The following is a 21837-nucleotide window of genomic DNA, read 5'->3' as shown; positions in this document are numbered from 1 at the left end:
CACAGATAAGTATGGTATTTAATCGAAATATATTTGTCTAATATCTACAAATTGTGAACAGTTGGTCTTAAGAAAGCCGACAAAAGGCACAAAATTAGTATTACTACAGAGAAGCATTCATGCTACTGGATTTTTATAAATATTGTCATTGGAGTGGTACAGTAAAAAATAAATTAAGCAAAAATCAAAGACTACATCTTTCCCTTGTCTTACATTCTGGTCATGTCTCTAGCCTCATTTGTAAAGGCTGAGGATAGAAATTCAACTGACACCATGGAAACTCATACAGGCTTTATTTATGTTTTAATCACAGTGGTTTTCTTGCCAAGTTTGGGTCAAACCAGAGAAATGTATTAAAAACAAAAAATCCACAGGAAATTCTTTTCTGTTTCCCCAAACTAAATACAAGATTGAGGCTACAGTTGTGCATGTGTTGTGTACATTTAACTTTTAAAGCCCTTTTTTTAATCATAAAAGTAGTGAAGTCTCCATAGGATTTGTTTTCTGCTATAAAAGCAGTAGCATCAGAAAAATGTGTGGTGAGTGCTTTGATCATGAGAAACTGTCAGAAAGCTGGGGTAAGGTAGGTGGGAGAAGAGTTCCAGGGTGGGGTTTGCCTCTAGGTTGTCCCAGAGATGCTCCATCATGGAAGGCTATGGCATAAACCGTTAACAACTTCCTGCCTGCCCCCCACCCAGCAGGAAACAGCAGTTTATATTTCTTGTGTGTGGACAGATAAAACGTTGAGGTGGGAAGGAGGGAGGAAACAGTAATTTTGAAATGACAGCCACATACACTTCTAACCAGAAATGAGCCACTTTCTACCATATGCATGTCAACTGGGCAATGCCAAGTCACCTTTCTTTTCAAACGAGTTGTCTGGGAAAGAATACCTTTGTGAGTGCAAAAAATTTTTGGCAAAGTGAAAAATAGAAAACCTCAAACCTCATTGATAAAAAGGAGCTTATAGTTACCCACTTAAACCATGGTGGTGCGGTATTTACATGTGTAATAATACCCAGCAGACATGTGTATATAGTGTACATGAACATATACAGTGTGCAGAGCGCTCACACACACCTATGTACACACACATGCCCCAAATGGCTCTTGAGTAAATTCAATCTTATAGCAGAGTTTGGAGGTGCATTTTTCACAGTATATAATTCTTCTCAATTACCATTTATTGGTGATCAAGAAGTTTCAGTGAATACCAACAGAACCTTGATACTGTACCACTTTAATTCCTACAAAAACAGGGCTATTTTGGAAAGCTCTGCACCTCCACCCATCAATGTGCCTTCCAGAGGGGATTGAAGTATACCCAGCCATCACCCTGCAAGAGAAGGAGGGAGACATTACATGGAGATCTCTCAGTGGCGAAGGGGGGAAGCAAGGATATGCTCCAACCACTGCTCTTCAAGAAGCCAGGTCGGATGCCAAGTACTATGCGAGGCAGTACTCATCCCCAGTGCCAGCCTGTGCGGCTGCCGTGCCGGCCATCTCCTGGCCAGGCCATGCCAGTGGGCTGGCCACCCCAGCCCCACCCACCTTCATATCTCGGCATTTCAGCAGGAAACCCCACTAAACAGCTAAAATAATGAAAGATGGGGGGGGGGAAGGCAAGAATCAAAACAATCTGGTCCCAGGCTGGAATAGAATAAACTGAATCTTAACAATTTTGGTATTTTTTTAATCCTTTAGACATCCCGAAGCCTTTGATTATGAACATATTGGCTTTTATTAAGCCCAAAGGGAAGAACTGAGCTTTTATGTGGTTATTTGGTATTTTAATGTACAACTTTCCACAGAAGCCAGGCCAAGAAGCTGTCTTAGAGAGACCAGCTCCACCTCACGGAAGCTGCTGTCAGGGAACCTCACCTGGGCCAGGCTTCCAGACAAAATCCCTACTCAGTGACCCAGAAAGCCAGTCTCCCCAGCAGCCTTCCTGTCTGAAACCAGTATCCAACCCTGAAGTCCCTCCACTCAGTCCAGGGCCCTTGGTTCCCACCTCTGGGCAGAAGAGTGGCTGCTCCTTGCTCCTGATAGAAGGTCTAGCTCACCCATGGCCTTATGTCTAGATAAAGTGATCCTAACTAGTAATCCTACTGTGTAGCAGAAATCAGAGGTTAGTAGCAAAGTTCACAGATATTTCAATTGGCTCCCAGTATTTAATTTTATTTTAATTCCTGACAACAAGCAAAAATCTCATAAAAATCAGATTTCTGGCTTCTCTTGAAGAATTGGGCCATCAGTCTATGATCACCTGGAAATGAGCGGCAGCCACCCCTGCTAGATATGAGCTCTCCTGTCTGCCCTAGGTCTGTTGGGACTGGCCTGTTTCACTCATTTATGTCACCTGTGTGGCTCCTCAGAGCCTGCCTTAAAGACCGCAAGTCCTACACTTTCAAAATTTCCAATTCTAGTCTCAGATGCCTCCAGTTTCTCCACAACTTCAAGGAAAGAGCATAAGGGCCTCAACTAGCCACACCTGCTTGCCCAGGAAAATGGGCAGTCATGTAGATATTCTTTCTGCTTTCCAATGTCACTTTCCTGGTTGACAACAGCAGCATTTTTAAGCACAGGACGCATGTCCATGCCATTTGGTTCATAGGAGGCAAAGCTCAGAAACAGTGGTTGTCAATCAGGAAGGTCAGCCCACCCACATGTGCAGATGGGCAGTGATACACTTCATAACTGATTTGTTCCTGATGATAAAGTAACAGAGGTTGTGAATGGTTGTTTTTTTATATAGAGAGGCTAAAACAGCATCCAGATCTGCACTCCCATTCCACTCCCAGCCTGGCAGGCTGATGGGCTTCTGTGGCTGAAAGATATCAGAGCAGAAGGGTTGGTTGCCCAGCTCTGCCCACACAAGGGTTTTAGGCCTCAAGACACTAACATAAATGCTACCACAGAAAAACTGTCTGAAAGCCTGGTGCAAAGTTGGAGCCAGAGATAATCTTTCCCTAATCCTCCCTTGTCCCCATCTGTTCTCATTCATCCAAAATGTTGAGTTAATAAGAAAAAACCCGTTTGCTCCCCTCCTCAGGACGAGGTCTCCTGTGGGCAAAAACCAAAGAAAGAGTTACCTCTTGGATAAAATATCTGGGCTGCCACGGTGTGTGGAGGTTCTCTCGCTTCCGCTCCTCCACCCGCTGCTTCTCCTCCAGGTGCCGCTTCTGCTCGGTGGCTGACTCGATGTCCCCCAGACGCAGGTATCGGGTCACCTCCTGCCAGAGGTTCCTGGGGATGCATGGAGAAGAAATGGTTGGGAGGCAGGGCCAGCCAGCTCGAGGATCACAGTCCACAGCAGGGAGGGGCCAGGGGCAGGGTGGCTCATTCCAGGTATCGCAAAGACGTCTAGAGCCAGGATTTAAGCCCAGGGCTACCTGGCTACAAGTCTGTGCTGTGTCCACTGAATTCTCTGCCTGCTATGAGCAGCTGGCCTTTTTCAGGGCTCTGAGTTTCTAGTAATCAAATCTAATTATAGTAATAGTAGGCAGTAGTAATACTTCTACTACTATGAACAACAATTGCAGACACTTACATGGCATCATGTTTCTAAAACTTTTTAGTATATGTTAAGTAATTTAATCCTCACAACGCAATGATATGGATACTAAATAATTATGCCCATTCTGCAGAGAAGAAAATGAGGCCCACAGTATTACGGTTCTCCAGAGAAATAGAACAGACAGGAAATACATTTACAGACATGTAAATACTATGAGATCTTTATAAGAATTGTCTCATGTGACTGTGGGGATGGGTAAGTCCAAATTTTGTAGGGCAGGCTACTAGCTGGGAATGCCGATGAAGGTTTTTGATGAATTCCCCAGAGAGATGAAAATTCTCTGTTTTGACTGCTGAAATCATCACTTCTCCTTTTAAAGCCTTCAAATGATTGGTTGAGACCTCTTCTCATTGCCAAAGGTTTTCTCCTCGATTTGCAGATGTAATCAATCAGAGATGCAATCAACTTAATGACTGTTTAAATCCACAAAACATCCTCACAGTAACAATCAGACCAGTGCTTGCTTGACCAAACACCTGGGCACATAATCTGGCCAAGTGGACGTCACACCTACATAACATTAAGTAACTTGCCCAAGGTCACCAGGTGGTAAATAAGAGCAATGCATACTTTCCCACAAGAGAACCTGGTATTATGAGCTAGACTTGTACCTGTGTGTGTTTATGCTGCCGGCTATGCAATCTCCCCCCATGTCGACAATGAAAACTACTTCTCTCCCATTCACTGTGGAAGGAAGCCATCCTCCTAAGAAGCTTCCTGGGCACAATCCCTGATTCACACATGCTCTGTTCTCAAGGGCCATTTCCTGGAAGTGTGGTAAAGCAGGACACCTATCACCCAGGCACTTTCTCACTGTATCAGGAGAAGCAGGGACTTGATACCAAAGGAGCGATTAGAATTCTCAGTGGTGGGGATTCCCAACCTGGATTTGAGGACATAATGCCTCAAATGCACCCAGGGGTAAGCAAACACTCCTGTCACTGGATCTTGGGCCAGGAAATGTTTCCACAGTGGTGTCGCCCTTGATTGTTTCCATGAGAGAGGGCTTAGCTGCCTACAGAAGGAAACCTTGAGTATTAATGTGATCAGGCCATGGAAGGGCACACAGTTGTACCAGCAGAGCAGAGACATGGAGCAGCACCTTCTGAGGAGAATCAGAAGCCAAGGGAGTAACTGACAAGGGTCAGCTCCTGCTACAAACTCAGCCCACAGCCACTAGACAGACCCTGAATCCCAGTATACAGAGACCCAGGGAGAACAATGCTCTGGCCTCCAGGTTACATCTGAAGAAACTTCTAGAACTGGGATAGAAAGCCAGGTCTCAATGGCCTTACAGCCTTTGCTCTTTCTACTGTTCCCTGATACCTGATTTAAGAAGAAAGACTGGCCTAAAGAGTAAAGTGGGGTAAGGGAAGGAAACAGAGCAAGGAGGTGGGTACTAGGTCAAAGCATAGTTCTCATCACCCTCAGCGTGCACACACCCTGGTGCTGAGAGGGGCTGAGCACAGGATAGCCAGGGAGTGTGGTGCTTTCAGAGGGCAGGATGTCTCATGATAAGTCCCACGATAAGACAGTGGCCCAAAGTTTAGAGGGCAGAGTCTCCCAAGGACTAGAGAGGGGTTGGGGGTTGGGAAGAACTGGCCCAAAAGAGCTCTATCCAGACAAGCACAGGGACTGCCTGAGAGAGTGAAGCTGCAGATGGCCTGAGGTGGGGAATGTGGGCAGGGGCCCATCTGGGGAAGGCTTTGAACGGCAGAAGGTAAGGCACCTTCAGGGTAGGGGAAAGATGAGAATGACAGAAAGGAAGCCAAGGGGAGCCCTCTCTGAGGACAGGAGGTCAGGATGGCAAAGGGGCAGGATGGTCGAGACAGGGTGTGGTTGGCAGCACTGGGCACTGGATCTGTCTTTAACCACCAGGGCAATGACAGCTCTGGCCTGATGCCTACTCAGACCAATCTCAGGGCTTCATAAGCAGATTTACAAGAATGGACACACAACAGGATGTCTTCACTCTAACCCTAATGGGGCAGCTGTTCCCTTCCAAAGGGGCAGTTGGGGACTAGAGGCCCAGCCAGGGCTGGCACCTCTGTAAGTGAGGGCTGAGCATGCCGGCCACCCTCTGGCCCACCCAACCATGCAGGTTCCTCCATCACCTCTGCAGGTCAGGCCAGGAGGAGCCGGCAGGAGGACTGGGCTCAGGGGCACTGAGAAAGAAGGGAGCCCAAGGACTCCACTTCTCAGGGCTGTTTCCTCCACAGGAAACAAGAGAAGGCCAGGCTTGATTTCCCATAACCCAGCTCACATTTCAGCGAAGTCTACATATGTAAGAAAAAAAAGAGGTAGCAACTCTCCCTTTTACTCTAGCACCGGGCTCTATCCTGGCTCCAGGCTGAATTCAGAACTCCCACAGGCAAACTGAGGCAGCAGAGATTTAATGAGGAATAGCTAACCTACTTTCTTGGAAGAAGAGTATGAGGTAATCATAGTTTTGTTCTCAATGGGCAAACCGGAAACAACAGTCCTGTCATGAAATGAGCTAAGGGCTTGGCAGGGTTCCCCAGTCAGGAATGCTTCCCCAGAGGCAGTGGGGGGATGAAGGTGGATTTCTCTCCTTTCTTTTGTCCTGTTAGTAATACTGCCTAATAGGCTGGGCTGAAATGAACAACAACGAGTTGATGCCCTCCATGTAAACCTGGAGAAGTTTACACTGACTGTCCCTGAATAGACTGATAAATAAGAAAGAGTAGAGTAATCCTACAACAAAGCAAAGGTTCTAGGATACTGAAGCTTAATTTCTATTTCACTCAGTTATAATGTATTCTTTATGCACACTTTTATCTTTCTTTGTTTCTATTTAATAAGCACATTTTCCATTTGGTACGAACTCTTCTTGTAAGGGCAACCACTTTCACATTGCATTTTTTTTTTTTTACCAGAAATAATGGCCCCTTTTATTAGTTTAAAATTTACATTTTTTAAGGACATGAAAATGTCAAAATTAAGGCATCAATCTAAGCATATCTTTTTTTTTTTCACATTGCATTTTAATCCTATATCCTATTTTTTAAAGAGCAGCATGCTTTTAGATTAGAGCAGGGTTCAGCAAACTTCTTCCTCCCAAGGGCCAGACAAGAAACATGTTAGGCTTTGCCAGCCACGCAGTTTCAGTCACAACCCTGGACCCTGGAGTTGGAGCAGGCAGCCATGGGCAATGTGAACAAAAGGCTTCCAATAAAACTTTATTTACAAAATTAGCCATGTGCTGAATTTGGCCACAGGCCAGAGTCTGCAGAGACCCTGTATTTAAAAATTAAAAATGGCATATTCCAAGAAGATTCTGCCTGCGTACCTGCATAAACATCACTTTAAATGGCTGCACTATAGTCATTCCATAGTGTAGACAAACTAAGTAAATGGCTATTCCATCATTTTCTCAACCATTTTCCTATTAATGGACAGTTAATTGGTTTCTTTTTATTTCCTTTGCTTTTTTATTGTTGTTGTTTTTGTATACTGTATGGCGGGATCACATTTCATTATTTTTACGTGTGAGTATCCTGTTATTGCAGCACCATTTATTGAATTTTTGTATGTTTGTTTATTTTTGCTCCCTTGTTTTGTTTGGTTGTTTTTTGGGAAGTGCATGGACTGGGAATCGAACCTGGGTCTCCCACATGGCAAGTGAGAATTCTACCCCTAAACTACTCTTGTACCACCTGTTTCCTTTGCTTTTTCTTTTTTTAAAGGTTTTTTTGTTTGTTTGGCATGGGTAGGCACCGGTAATCAAACCCGGGTCTCCGGCATGGCAGGCGAGAATTCTACCACTGAGCCACCATTGCCCACCCTCCTTTGCTTTTCATTTGTTGTTCAGCTTTCTTTGAAAAAAAAAAATATACAACTTAATGTTTAAAACCTTTTCTGAGTTTTAGAATTTTGCCTTAGGCAGAAGTGGAATACAAGATTAAAATGAATTCACAAATTTAAGGCTATGGAACCAAGCAGTTAAATTGCAAATCTCATGGGTTGTACCCATTTAGATGCCTCCTGGAAGGACAATATATAGAGTGCCAATTTCATCACAACCTTGCCAACAATGAATATTTTCTTTTTCTGTTTTCTCTGTATGAATTTGCTAATCTGGTAAGAAAAAATAATCTCTTAGTGCTTCACTGAGACTAGCAACTATGTTTTTTAACTTTGTAATCAAGCAACAAATTGAATTGACAAAAACTCTTTCAGAATGGGCATTAAAAGCCTGCTGTCAACTACCGTCATATCCCACCCTGTATCTGCAGAATAACTAAACTGAAAGCTACAAAGGACACAATCCTAAGTGACACAGAGTGGGAAATTCAAATATCTAAAGGAGCCAGGAGAACATGATTCATAGTCCATTTCCATTAGCTGAACTTTCAGACACTTCCTCAGATCGAGCTCTGAGGACAACTAAGCTGGAGAGAACCCCACAGTCTGATTCTCACCTGGACTCCATGGGCCCCTGCTTCTCAAGTGGTCTGATCTTCTTTGGGTACACTGGCAAGGTGGTTGTGTCGATGACTCTGGTTTCTCCATTGCTGTAGGTGAACTCTAAGGAACCATTCCATTCCCCGTGGGCTTTACAAACAATGGTGTTGGTTGGGTTGTGCTTCACTTCTGCTGTTACCCTAAATTAATAAAACGAATGAACACACGTTGCAAGATTATCAAATAGAGACTTCAAAAGGCAGGCAGACATTCAAAGGAGACTTTTTTTATGAGGTGGGAGGTGAGGGGAGTTTGGTTTTGCAATTTTGCTCAAGAGTAGCTCTTTAAATAGATCTACTATTGTTGAACAAAAAAAGGAAACACTGGGAAAATGGCGAAATCTGAATAAAGTCTGTAGAATACTGTGTCTGGTGTATGTCCTGCAAATCCATCACCAAAGGACTTCGCTGTAAATTTAGATAGGGGTGGGCTCTGAAAACCTTCCACATGAGGAGGGAAAAGAGCACACTTTTTAGAAAAAAATGTCTTGGTTAAAATGCCTCAAACACTCATGGGAATATCCTCAATTAGCAACTTTATCCTGATTTCCAAATCATCTCATTGCTTGAACTCAGTATTTTAATGGAGAGAAGAAACTTAGGGCACTGTAATAAGGCAAAGAAACAGGCTCCCGGGACCACAGCTCAGGAAGCCCTTGGCCACCTCCTACCTGTGGACCTTCCCGCCATAGAAAGGCTTCGTGTGGAATATCACCGTCGCAGAGTACCCAGTCTTGGCACACTGGATGCTGACTTTTCCTCCAAGCTCCACCCATGGGATGGTGAGGATGGACCGTGCATAGGCACTAGGCAGGGTGAACACGTACTCCTCCCCATGTTCCAGGAGCCTCAGCACACCTCCAGGGAAGAGGAGAGAAGAGTTAGGCACATAAATATGGGAAACAGCAGTTGGGGACCAAAGAACACACAGATGGAGAAACCAAACAGCCTTCCACAATGGACGTCACATCTCCCACCTCTACAAAGAGCAATCATCCTGCAGCATGTATTTATTGTGTGCCAACCACTGTGTAAGCTGCTAAGAATACAACAGTGAACAAGGCAGACCCAGTGGACAGAAAAGGTGGATGTCACCAAACAAATGCAAAATTACAACTGTGATAAAGGTGGGAAGAAGTGGCCAGTGTCAAGGAAGCCTCTGAAAGAAGGAACTGATAATCTGGAAAGGGAAGTTTTCCCTGAGGAAGTGACATGAGTAGGTGAATGGGGGAGGAGCAGGGGAATAACACGTGCAAGGGCCCTGTGGTGGGCAGGAGCCCAAAGGGCATGAAGGAGCTGGAAAAAAGGCCCATGTAAGTGAAGAGAGGTGGTGTGTATGGGTGTGGAGGCTGGCCAGGTCAACTGGGGCTAGAACTTGTCTTTTAAAATTTCTAAAAAGCATGTTAAGGAGTTTTGTCTTTATTTGAGTAAACACAGATTCAACCTCAATGGTTCTTGTTAAGTTATAGAAATCACTCACCTTCCACCCCCTCTAGATCGGGGACTCAAACCTAGGAGACAAGTATTAGGTTTGGAGCGGTCATAATCCCCTTGAAATCATGCAAAATTCTCTGGATTTATCTATTTTTTCTAGGAAAAAGGACAACAGCTTTCATCAAGCTCTCAAAATTCTGATGTGGTCTTCCCCCCTCCAAAAAAGAAGATGTAAACCCCAGGGCTGCTGCATTCAGCTGTACCGTTTGTGCACTGCTCTCAGGTGGGAGTGCTGAAACCCAGTGCTCGCTTTGCTTGTCAAGCTGGGAGTCCAGAGGGCTGCCACCATGCAGGGCACAGCACTGTCAACTCAAACAGAGGCCCCAAGCGGGCGGGCAGGGCCCTGAGAACCAGTGCTTCTGGCTCTCGACAGTTTATCCTCCCATGCAAGCTACCTTCCTGAGGTTCCATCCTGGCACACGGGGCTTTAGTTCCCTGTAGAAACACCTTCACGGCTCTACTCCAGCTCCTTATAGGCCTGCTGACTCTGGAGGGCCGTGAGCGCCATCCTTTAGCCAGACGCAGGTGGCCAGAAGTGGTTAGTGACTCCCCCCTCCCTGGGCTGCCGGATCTTCCTGTGTGGAGGCATCCCAGCTGCCACAGACACCTAGGGGGCTTCACACCCACCACCTCCTCTAAGCCTCACAATTACCCTAAGGGGCAAGAATCGTTTATTACAATAAGGTTGAGAAAACTGGAGCTCAGAAAAGTTAAGTAATTTGCCTGCTCAGTCCTCTCTTTAGCTGCTAGCCCAGCATCTAAATCAACTAGAGCTAGAATTTCCCAGCAGAGAGTGTGTGCACGGTGGGTGGGTGGGTGGGGGTGGCTTTCAGCGCAGATGAGCTTGCAGGGGAGCCCGAGGAGAGACGGGGCTCATTTGTACGGGAATCATGAATGCTGTGGACTTCTAAGGTCGATACTAAGGTGCGTTCAACTATAATTCAGTTCACCCTTGAGAACTTCTTTAGTCGCCCATGAGGCACTGTCTGCAGAATACACTAAGCTTGTCAGCAACCAGCCACCTTGTGCTTGGCTAAGTCCAGGAGAATCATTTCTCCCCCCCACTGAGATGGAGCACTGGCTCGGAAAGCCACAGGCAGTGCCGGTCTGTGTTGGGGGGTCTTGAGCACCTCCGGTGTGGGGCTGCTCCTACTACCAGAGGCGCACGTGGGAACTGAGAGCACCAAGGAAAAATAGACTTGTGGGTTACTCCCCATCACGTGAGCAGACCTGGAGGGCAGATACCTCAGCAGCATTTAAATCTTCTCCCTCCCTGGCCAAGACTATAAGTGAATGCATGTAAGAGAAAGCAACAAAGGACCGACCGCCACACTGCAGTCCTACCTGAGCCCCTGCCTGCTCCCCTCCCCCTCCCCACTCCAAACAGCCACAGCACGGCCCGGAAGTAAAGCCCTGGGGCACCAAATGCTCTCAGTTTAACACCTGTCCCTTCTCCTATGCCTCAGAAATTAGAACTGCCCCCGGATGGCCCTTGAAATCCCTCCCCTCCACCAACCCCCATGCATTTTGCAGGGGGAGAGGGGAGTACATTGCATCTGTGAAGAGAATTGGATGGTGGGGTCTCATTCTTTATAGTTTCTAATTAGAACCCTTGAAAGAGAACAGCCAAGACTGAAATATTCTTTGCTTTAAAACCGATGTTGTGTCTGCCTTCCTCAAATTAGGCTGCTTGAGAAAAAGGCCCAAAGCAGGTGGTAAATTGCAGCTGAGGTCAAACACAGCTGAGAGTCAGGAGTGAAAGATAAAGAAAGTTCACCTCAGATGCCCCTCCCTGCCCCAGCTGTACCCGCAAGTCACCTGCTCCCTGAGTGCTGGCCACGGGCTCAGGGACTCAGGGGCTTGTGAGCTATCAGCATGCAACTGATACTATCTTTAAAACATACTTACATGGAGAATATGCCATGATTTTTTTTTTTTTAATCTGGATGAGATCTTAGAGGATCGTTCCCTCCCTGTCAGGCTGATGATCTTAACTTCTCTGAATCTCAGTTTCCTTGCCCGTGGCACAGAGATAACAGTATTTCTACCTCACAGGGCTGTTCTAGGGGTGAGAAGGTGATTATAAAATCGGCTTGAGGAACACAGCCCGACCGCCACCAGAATCCTGAATATTCTATATCCTAATACCCTCTGGTCTCTAAAGAGGCTCTCTTGATGGGTGAATTCCTAACAGTGGTATTTCCATTGGGGAATAAAGAGGAAATCAGCAAGTCTGCCAGTGGGGAATGCATGTAGGGAATGGAAGGAGTAGGGGGAAGAGACTTTTTTTTAAATGCAATGCTCTGCATAGGAGATATCACCCCCCTCCCTTTCATGTTAGAAACTTCTCTTCCAAATCAAGTGAAACTTCCCTCCAGTCTTCAGAACTCAGTGAGCAAGCTAAGCTAATTTGTTCCCTTGGCTCTTTTCTGAAATTCCATATATGTGTGCTTACTCATTAAATCACCTGAAATTATGCCGTCTCAGTACTCTTTTTTTTTTTTTTCAGGATTGTTTTCTGTCTCAAATATGAATAAAAAACCGTTTTAAAATTAGATTTGCCAAAGAGATCACAAATGAAAGTTCTTTCTTAATTGGCCTAAAAGCTGAGAGAAGCTGAAAAATGCCAAATAATCAATCCTTCTCTGCTATGGGTAGGCCTCAAGCTGGAAGACTTTTGTTTTAAATCCTATAAATTGGTTCACCAATAAACATAAGGCAAAGCAGTAAGATTTTTCAAACTGATAACATTTAAAAGAATTTCATACTTGCTCTCAATCTGAACTAAAATATCCCTAGAGGATACTTACCCTGGATGGTACAGAATCAGGGAAAGTAACTGTGGGGACTACATCTGCAGACACCGGCAGTGTGGCACTCCTTAGTGTCACGCAAGCGTGCCACATCCTTAACTAGAATTAATTGCTTCTCTCCACAGACCCAATTAAAAGGCACTGATTCTGGGGATTGGGGCTGGGGTAGGCCAGTTGCAAGTACAGTGGGGGGATGGGGGTGAGGGGGGCAGGGAAGGAGGTTGCAGATGAGTACAGGAGCCCTTGCAGTGTCTGCACCAGAGGCTTTCAGTGTCAAAAGTGCTAAATCCTGGCAGTCTCTGAGCTGCAGGGCAAGTGAGTTCAAGGCATAATGAAGCTTAAAAAATGGCATTTTATTGTAGTCAAATATGCCAGAGCCTGAAGGCAATAATTTAAAAGATAAGCCCCTATATTTACATCAAAATTTCAAATGGACCACTCTAAGATCTAATTTGTAAAATGAGGGGGGTTGGACAAAATGTTACTTCAAACCAATCAACAAGCTCATGGAATGCACTGGATTGGTACAGGGAATAAACCTGGAAAAGGAACCCTGGACTGACCCCCACCCCCAGGAGCTCTCAGTAGAGGAACCAGAGCCTTCTGCTTTGAAGTTATGGATCTCCTAGAAGCATTGTGTGCTGCAGAGAGCACATTTAATCTATATGAAAGAAAGAAGGGCGTGGCTACTCAAAGGATTTAGGTAAGCCTAAGGCTGGCCCTGACTAGGTCTGTCCACAGCAAGGAGGCACTGGGTGGGCAGCCAGGTAGGGCTATGGGAGGGGCTTTCCAGAGTCTCCAGAATCCTACTATATTCAGCACCCTAATTAACTGAGAAGTTCTAACTAGACTTTTTAAGCAGGTAGAAAAAGTGAGCAGCCAATCCGAATCCTGCTTCAGACATGGCTCCTTCTGGGGCCCCAGGAAACCCATGGTGACATGGTGACATGGTATCCCATCCGTAGCATTCAGAGCATTTGTCAGCATTTGAATGTACCCCCACCCCCACCCCCACCTCAAGCCTGGGGCTGTGCAAAGTAAACTAAAGGCCCCACCCCTGCCTTGCCCAGCAAGGGTGAGCTAAGATCCTGAGACAGCATCTGCCCATCCTACAGAGACCCAGTCATTCAACAAGTGAAAGAAAAGGTGTCAGTGGCTTCAGGGGACAGACGGGGGAAACAGGGCTAAAAGGACCTCACCACTGTCAAGGCAAGGAAAGTTCTAGAGGAGATGCAAAAGAGGTGTTAAAAGAAATAAAATAAGTTACTGTGGTTAAGAAATTTAAAATGGAGTTGGGAGGTCATTCTGGAGGTTACTCGTATGGAGGTCTCAACCAGGTAGCCCAAACTAAAGGACGCAATGCGTCAAGGGACAGTGTTCCTCAAAACTCCAAGGACATCCAGACCATAAAATGAACCACAAAATAAAGAAGTCAGTTAACTATCTAACCTGAAGGACAATTAGAGTACCCCAGATATCTACCAATCGCCAACAACTTGTCCAGTTTTCCTTCTTCCCTTTAAAAACCCTTGCCTATAAATGCCAAGGCAGGACACGACTTGGGCTGCTAGCTGATCTGTGCTGAAACTGAACTTCTAAGACCCCAAATAAATAAATGCCTCTGTTGTCGTACAGCTTAATTTGTTATTTCTCAGCTAAAACAGAGGTCATGTACAATGCTGGGCTGAGGAAGGAGCCCCCTGCATGATGGCGCCTAAGTGGAAGGGCTGGTTGGAGACACAAATGGGGGGACAGGACAGACGAGGGGACAGAGAAGCAGGGTGGGAGCAGGGGGCAGGTGAGCAAACGCTCTGGGCATGAAGAGCCAGCATAAAAACACAATCACACACGTGATGCTCCTCCCCAGAAACCTCCTGACCAGAGCGGACCTGGGAGTGGGAGGCCGGGGACTGAAGGGGTTGCTCTTTGGTAAGAGAAAGAAACATTGCAGAGGGGATAGAGACTGTTTCTCTGACTGAAGAATTCCCTAAAACTCTAAAAAACTGAATTTCCAGACATTGCTTTACCAGAAATTTCCAGATATTTGTCTAATGACAAAAACCCCTGCTGAGTGGCCCAGAGACTGGAAGGCACCCACCCTAATATTCCAATTTAATAATCTGTGGATTTCCCATGTCTTGATAAGTAGCAGCAAGCATTTCTACCTAGTGCGGGGGAATCCCCGGAAAGGAACCTAAATAAATATTTTCTATGTACCAGAAAAAACATTTGGTTTGATCAGATCTTACATTCACCTGCTCTTATTCTGACTCATCACAGATTTAAACTCAGTGTGTCTGTGTGCATATGCATGTGAGAGGGAGAAAAGTGAAAGTAAAAAATAACTGGTCTTCCTACATCTACCTTTGCCACTGCTGGCCGGCTCCCCACCTTTGGATTATTCTTACACAGCAGCCACGATGCTGGGAAAATCGAGTGACTCTCATTCTCAGGCCACAGTTCTTCCCCGGGCCCACGAGGCCCCCCTGATCTGGCCCCTCCTCTGACATCATCTCCTCCTACTTTCCCCCCTTGCCTCCTCTGCTCCAGCTAGCGCTGGTCTCGGTGCTATTTCTTGGAACTCCCAATTCATGCTCCTATCTCAGGGCATTTGCACTTGTGTTTTCGTGCTATGAACCCCTTTTCTTAAGCCACCTACATGGCTTACTCCTTCCTCTCCTGTAAACTATCACTCAAATGCTCCAAAAATCTCATTGAGGGTTACCCTGTTTTAAGTGCTAACATCTGCCCTGACCCCGGGCTCTATCATCCTTTCCTGCCCGCTCTTTTCAGCAACCATCGCACTGCACATTTCATGCATGCCTCCTGTCTTCTGTCTGACTCACCGCATTAGAATGTCAGCTCCATGAGGGCAGGGACTTCTGTCTGTAACAGTTACGTGTGCATCCCCAGCACCGAGGACAGTGTACATCATTTGTCAAATGAGTGGATGAATGAATACATGAATGAATAAACCAATGGGTTTATTTGACTGACTTTTAATGTGTTAAATAAACACATCCAAAGGTGTCTCTATCAGGGAGTACACGGGTAGTTCAGTGGTAGAATTCTCCCCTACCAGGCGGGAGACCTGGGTTCCATTCCGTCCATGCACTTCCCAAAAAACAAGCAAACAAGCCAAACAAACAATAAAAAAAAACACGCAAAAAAAAAAAATTCAACAAATAGTGCTGCAATAATGGGATACTCACATGGAAAAATAATGAAATATGACCCCGCCATACAGCATACAAAAAAAAAAAGCATATCAAATGTGCAGGTACCTACTCATGTAAAGACATAGTGTAAACTAAAAGTATAAAGGTATAACTGCTTGAATGTTCTACCTTCTCTAGAAAACATAATCTTTAAAAAAATTATCATGTGGGGAATTTGAAATAATAAAATTAAACAGAACAAGATGAGCTCCTGAATACCAATTTTTGTTTTTAAATGAAGGGAAAAACTTTACTAGTACAAAACATGCAGTGTTAGGCAGGCTTTTAGCCACCCACAGAAACACAGAGCCCCAGATAAGTCAAAATCAAGATTAATGCCACTCCCATTTCTTATTATGAACCCAAGTATACAAATCATTGCACACATAAACCTTCATACAGGGGTGTTTAGAAATCCTCTCCTGTGCATTATCCTTTCCATCTACAACAGTAAGAGCTACTCAAGGTATTCTAACCCGAGCTCTCACAGCTCACACAATCTCCAGTAGTCCAAGGCCTGGGCTGAGATACGGTCGTTGGGTCCTGTGGCATGGCTTTAATCCAAGGGTGCTATGCAGGGTCAGCTCTGTCACTCGTTCTGGGGAGAAGGCCAAGTCCAGGGATCCAAGTGGTCACAGAGCTCAGAAGAGAGGCCTGGAAGGAACTATCTAATCTTATCTACCCCTTCCCCTCTGGAAGCACACTGAAATCAAGCTTGTTTTCTGGGCTTCAGGGTGGCAGGGAACAAGGAAACAGACCAGCTATCTTTATGGGGGTCCTAAAACCCTCTGACCAGCCACCACCCTTACCTGGTCCTCCATCTCCTGCTCACTCCCACCTCACTCTACATTCCTGGGCTTATGACATCCTGTGGCTCCTTGAACTTTCACACATTCTGATTCCTAATCCCCAGGTTAGAGATGAGTTGATGAGAAATGGTCCATCTTCAAATAACCCTAGAACCATGCCTGGTCCCTTCCCACTGGGTTAACACAACAAACGGAACTCCTATTCTGTCTTAGCAATCTAGCCCCATCACAGCCCACCCTCTCCCATCCAAGTTAATGGTGACTCTATTCTTTTAGTTGCTCAGGTCAAAAACCTTGGAGTCGCCTTTCCACTCATACGCCACATCCAATCCTCAGGTTAATCCTCTCGGCTGTCTCTATTTTAGGAATATATATATATCCAGACTCTTACATTTTACTTTCCCCACCATGTCCACCCTGGTCCATCTCTTCCTTGGATATTGTTGTAATCTCCTAGCGATCTCCTTGCTTTCCATCCTTGCCCCCTTATACTCTATTTTCAACAAGCCACTGGAGCAATATAGCTAAAATGTAAGGCAGATCATGGCACTCTTCTTCTTAAAACTTCAGTGACTTCACAGCTCACTCAGTGAAAAAGCCAAGATCCCTAAGGATGGCCCAGGAGGTCCTACAAGAGCCGGTCGCAGTAACTCTCTGATCTTACCTTCTCCACCCACCTAGGCTTCCTCAGTCTTCCACAATATGCCAAACACAATTCTGCCTCTGGGCCTCGGTCTCATTCTTTCTGCCTTCATACTCTTTTCTGAGAACCCACGAGGCTTACCTCTCAGCCCCTCCTCAGGACTTTGCTCAAACACTGTCTTCTCAGTGAGGCCTTCGCCAGCCATACCATCTAAAAGTTCAACTGTTTTCTTCCCAGCTTTTTCAGATCCCTTCCTTGCTTTATTTTTCTCAGGTACACTTATCCCCTTCCAACATACCACATAATTTAGTTATTTATCTCATTTACCCAGTGGAATAGAAGCTTCGTGAGGGTTGAGATTTTTTTGACTGTTTTGTACACGCAAGTTGATGTAGCTCCTAATCGCTATCTAGTATCTAGTAGGTAGGTGCTCAATAAAGCTGTGTTGAATCAATGAAAGGCATTCTTATCTCATGGGGTTTTAGAAGAGCTTCCAAGGAGCCAAGTACTGCCTGAAACCAAAGGCCAGATTTTGTGATTGGTACTTTTTCTGGGAAGAGAATCCACAAACAAGTCTCAAAGGGAATGGTGACTCAAAAAAAAAAGGTGAAGAACCACGAATGCAGATGCTTGTATTTAACAAGGATTATTATAGGTTTTTTTCAAACAATGAATACACTTCATTCACAGCTATTTGCTAAAATAGTAACATATAATCCACCAGTGGTGTGATTATACTGTGTTCTTGCCTCAGAATTTCTAGCAAAGCGTCAAAAGATTTGCCTTGGGAATTTTTAGGAGCAGATTCTGAATAGGCAGCACTATTATCCTCATTGTCTGTGAGCCAGAACACCAGTGAGAATGAATAAAAATGTATTTTTTCAGATTTGGAGCCAACTCTAATATGCATGCAAAGCTGAAAAAAATTGCATGTACATTGGCTTAAGACATACATAGTATGTGACGATCCAGGGTGGGCCGCTGATTAGACAAATGGCTTTATTCCATCTGTTGGGGACTGAATCATGTCCTCCACAAAAGGCATGTTCACGTTCCAACCCCTGATCCTGCGGGTGTCAACCCATTTGTAATTAGGACCTTTGAAGATATTATTAGTTAATGGAATAACAAATTGAATGAGGGTGGGGTTTAATCCAACACGGCTGAAGTCCTTATAAACAAAGAAAAATGGGACATGGAAAGCGAGAAGTCATGGGCAGCAGCCAGAAGCTGGAAGTCAGTGAAACCCAGAAGGGAAAGGAGAAGAAGCTGCCCTACAAACTGACATGTGACAGAAAAGCCAAGCATCAATGATCACCAGCAGCCAGCCTCAGAAGCCATAGTTGTCACAGAGAAACACTGCCTCACTGAAAATTTTATACTTATCCTAGTCTCAAAACCATGAGCCAGTAGATTCCTGTTATAAGCCAACCCAGAGAAATGTGGCCCCATTGGGAAACTACTGGCACCTGGAAGTATACGGGATACAAAAATAACAAAACTCAAACAAAACCTCTACCTTCCCCCACACCTCATTTAAAAACAAAGTAAAAACAAAGAAATCCATACATATAACCACCAATTATCAAATGGGTATTCAAACATCATTGAGTGAAAAACAAATTCCAACATACAACATGGCTTCCCTTCCCCAATATACAACATGGCTTACCTTCCCCTATCATTGAGACCCCTACGGACATGCCCATGAACTTGCTTTTGGTCCATACGTGAGTGTTGATGCACAGTCTCTTCTCCTTACATTCACAGTAGAAGCAGGAGATGGGTGGGTGGTGGGACACTTGCTCAGCCACAAATCTTAGTTTGTAGCTTTTGGAAGGGTCATTGCCTATCGGGTGGTCATGATCACTGACAGGACAGGGAGAAGCAGTCCTCCTTGGCTTGATCTTGTCCACGGGTACTTCCCAGGAGCAGTGAAAGGTCTCGCCGATGATGGGATTGTAGGGCTTCTTGGCCAAGGCCCCCTTGCGGCCCTCATGGAAGGCCGTGAGATAATACTCCACAAAGCAGATGACTCTCTCCTCTGGAGTGGCTCCAGCAGTGACGGCCAGCAATAGGTCTGGATGTGCCATAAAATCTGCATACATCTCCAGCAAGGACCGCTTCTCCAAAATAAATGTGGGAAGCACCACCTGCATTCAGAAAAGACAAAGTCAGACAGGAATCCCTGTGATTACATGAAAAAGCAAAAAAGGAAAAATTAAAGGCTGCAACCACTGTCAAGCAAATTCACAACGGCGTAAGCCCAGGGTTAATTTCTTTTGATTTGTGCATGAACCACAAATCAGGGGAAATGGTATCAAAGAAGATGGAAGTAGCTGTTGTGGAAGTTGCTTCAAAGCCAACTCAGCTTTATGGAGAAGACTGCTCTGAGTGATTTCTTTCTCTGCTTTATCTGAGGCAAACAACAGCCACTGCCTCCCTTTCTATCACTATTGCTCTTGTAATACCCATCCCTCTTTTACTCTTCATTATTTATAGATATGAAGGAAACAGCTTGAAAGGGTCTTTCCATATTCTTCCTGAGACCAAGGAAGGCCAAGGGGGGCACCCAATAGGTTCTCATGAACATGGATACTGGCAGTTGTTGGTACCACTTCAAAAGTGACCCAGGCAGGCCAGGAACCACCATCAACACAAATGTCTATTTGTAAGACTCTGTTAGAAGAGAACTGCATGAACCTCAACATGATCAAAACAGGACAGGATTATGGAAAGCGCCCTGGCCCAGGGAAGAGGCAGGTCACTCAGCAGTCAAATGTCTGCAGAGCTGCCATGGGGAAGAGCCATGGCTACTTCATGGGTAGAGGCTGCTCCACAGGGCTGGGCCAGAAGAAAGAAATAGAAGTTACAAAGAATTAAGTTGTACTTGACATAAAGAATCTTCTGGTGAATGGTCTTACATAGGAGTTGGGATTACCTCCAAGTTTGTTTCTACTACAGATAGCAAGCAAAAGTCTTATTGAGTGTCAGAGATGTGACAAAGAGACCCATTTTTAATTCAAAGTGGATCCAGGTTCCACTTGGGTATAGCACAAACCCAAGTACCAATGACCCAATGAATAGATCACTTACAGTAAATAAAGGACACCCTAAACCTTGCCTTGAAGGCAGGTTATCCATTACTATTACTGCTAAGTAAAAGAGTCTTTTTCTCATTGCCCTAGAGTGATCTTAAAATAATTTAGTTGTTAGAAATTCATATTCCACACACTTAGCTGCAAGACACAGTTCTTTAACCTTAAGCATCTGATATTGTTTCTCCAAAGATGGAGTCATGGGATTTTAAAGCTTGAAGGCAAGACTAAGACCTGCTGGCTCCTTCTCAGCACTCCCCACATGACAGCAAAAAGTCATGACAAGTTGAAGAAAGTTGACCAAGGCCACCCAGCTGATTTATGTTCCCTCCTTATATGTCCGATTCTGTCCTCCTTTCGTACATTCCCTAATTCCCATGTTGACATTTGCAAGCAGGTACACTCACTGATCACCAATATCACATGGGCTTGTATGACCTGTAACTCTGACTCCAGTTCAGGTTTCAAAGACACTTCCTTGCAAATGATGTAGATATAATGAAAGGCAGAAGAGATGTCTTCAGAGAAATACAGATAGACAGGCAGAAATAATTGAGTAGAGCACAAAGATTATGGAGGAAATCAGAGAAAGCTCAGCCTACTGGAGATGGGAGGTTTGGTATCTTTCAAAATGCTTTTCTATCTTTCATTTAAAAACTATGTCAGAGGAAAACACAGCCACGCTAGGTAAAAAGCAGGCCAGGTACAAAAGTAGACATATAATGCAATCCAAATATCATAGACGTATCCAAAATATTAACACATCTCTCTAGCTAATAGAACTAAGAAATCTAAAAAAATTTATCCCGAGCACCTTTCCACTTTGCCTTTAACAAACAAAAGAAAAAGAAACACTATTTAAAAAACAGCTATGCAAATTGATGACCATGTCCCAATTTTCCTTTAGCCAGAACCTGATGAAATTGAGAATCTGGCTGCCTAAGGATCTCATGTGGCCAGGAAAAACATATCCTACTTTGAAATGGCCTTGGATGCCCCCTCTACTATTTCTTATGTCTGTTTGCAGGAGTGGTCACCATTTGGCAGCATTACTGTGCTCTCTAGGTTTGCTCTTCCACTAAGTCTTCACTGGGCCAGGCTGCTGCATTCTCCCATGGCCTCCCACCATGCAGGTATTCAACAGCAGAGTGAAGACCAAACAAGCAAAATAATCCCAAACACTTACCACCTTTTCCCTCTCCCACTCCCAGAGCCAGAAGCTCCCCTATGAACTCCAGTCAGGTAGGCTGCAAAGGTTGAGGGGTGAGGATTTAAGTAGCCTGGAATCCCCCAATCAGGCCAAATTGATTAAAAAAGAAAAAAGGCCACAAATGTCTGCACTTTCACACATCCCTAAATGATTCCATTTCCTGCTCTCTCCTTTCCCAGGTCCAGGAGACCCTGATCAGAAGGCAAGCCAGGAGGCAGGACAGAAATACACATGCAGGGTCCTGTCAGTCCTAACAGACGGAACCTTAAAGTTAACATCATCACTTTCACTCGCATCCTTCTCCCTAGCCTGTGGAAATGGGGCTTATCTGGCAACAATTCTACTTCTGGACCACAGGAATTCTCATATTTGTACCTGAGACTAAAAGCATAATGAAAGGATCAGCTATAGCATTTACTCACTAATTATAAACTTTTGAAAAGGGCAAGAATTTAAGGCATTTCCCTCAATTTTGTCAACATTTCCAAACT

At 44.9% G+C, this 21837-nt stretch overlaps 1 protein-coding gene across 3 annotated transcripts in view; it reads right to left on the bottom strand.

Annotated features, from left to right (window-relative positions):
* OSBPL10 (oxysterol binding protein like 10) overlaps positions 1–21837 on the bottom strand; it is a 328106-nt gene continuing 306269 nt past the window's right edge. For all 3 annotated transcript variants that reach the window (XM_077129920.1, XM_077129921.1, XM_077129922.1), the window contains 5 exons: positions 18711–19191; positions 8733–8919; positions 8020–8202; positions 3093–3246; positions 1–1336 (listed from right to left, as the gene is read on the bottom strand). In XM_077129920.1, coding sequence (XP_076986035.1) covers positions 1292–1336; positions 3093–3246; positions 8020–8202; positions 8733–8919; positions 18711–19191 — 1050 coding nt within the window. In that variant the 3' untranslated portion in view covers positions 1–1291. The remainder of the gene's footprint in view (positions 1337–3092; positions 3247–8019; positions 8203–8732; positions 8920–18710; positions 19192–21837) is intronic.

Source organism: Tamandua tetradactyla, chromosome 15, assembly GCF_023851605.1.
Source record: "Tamandua tetradactyla isolate mTamTet1 chromosome 15, mTamTet1.pri, whole genome shotgun sequence".
In the NCBI taxonomy this organism is placed as follows: Eukaryota; Metazoa; Chordata; class Mammalia; order Pilosa; family Myrmecophagidae; genus Tamandua; species Tamandua tetradactyla.
The sequence above is the reverse complement of the archived record's forward strand: the minus strand, read 5'-3'. Positions and strand labels throughout refer to the sequence as shown.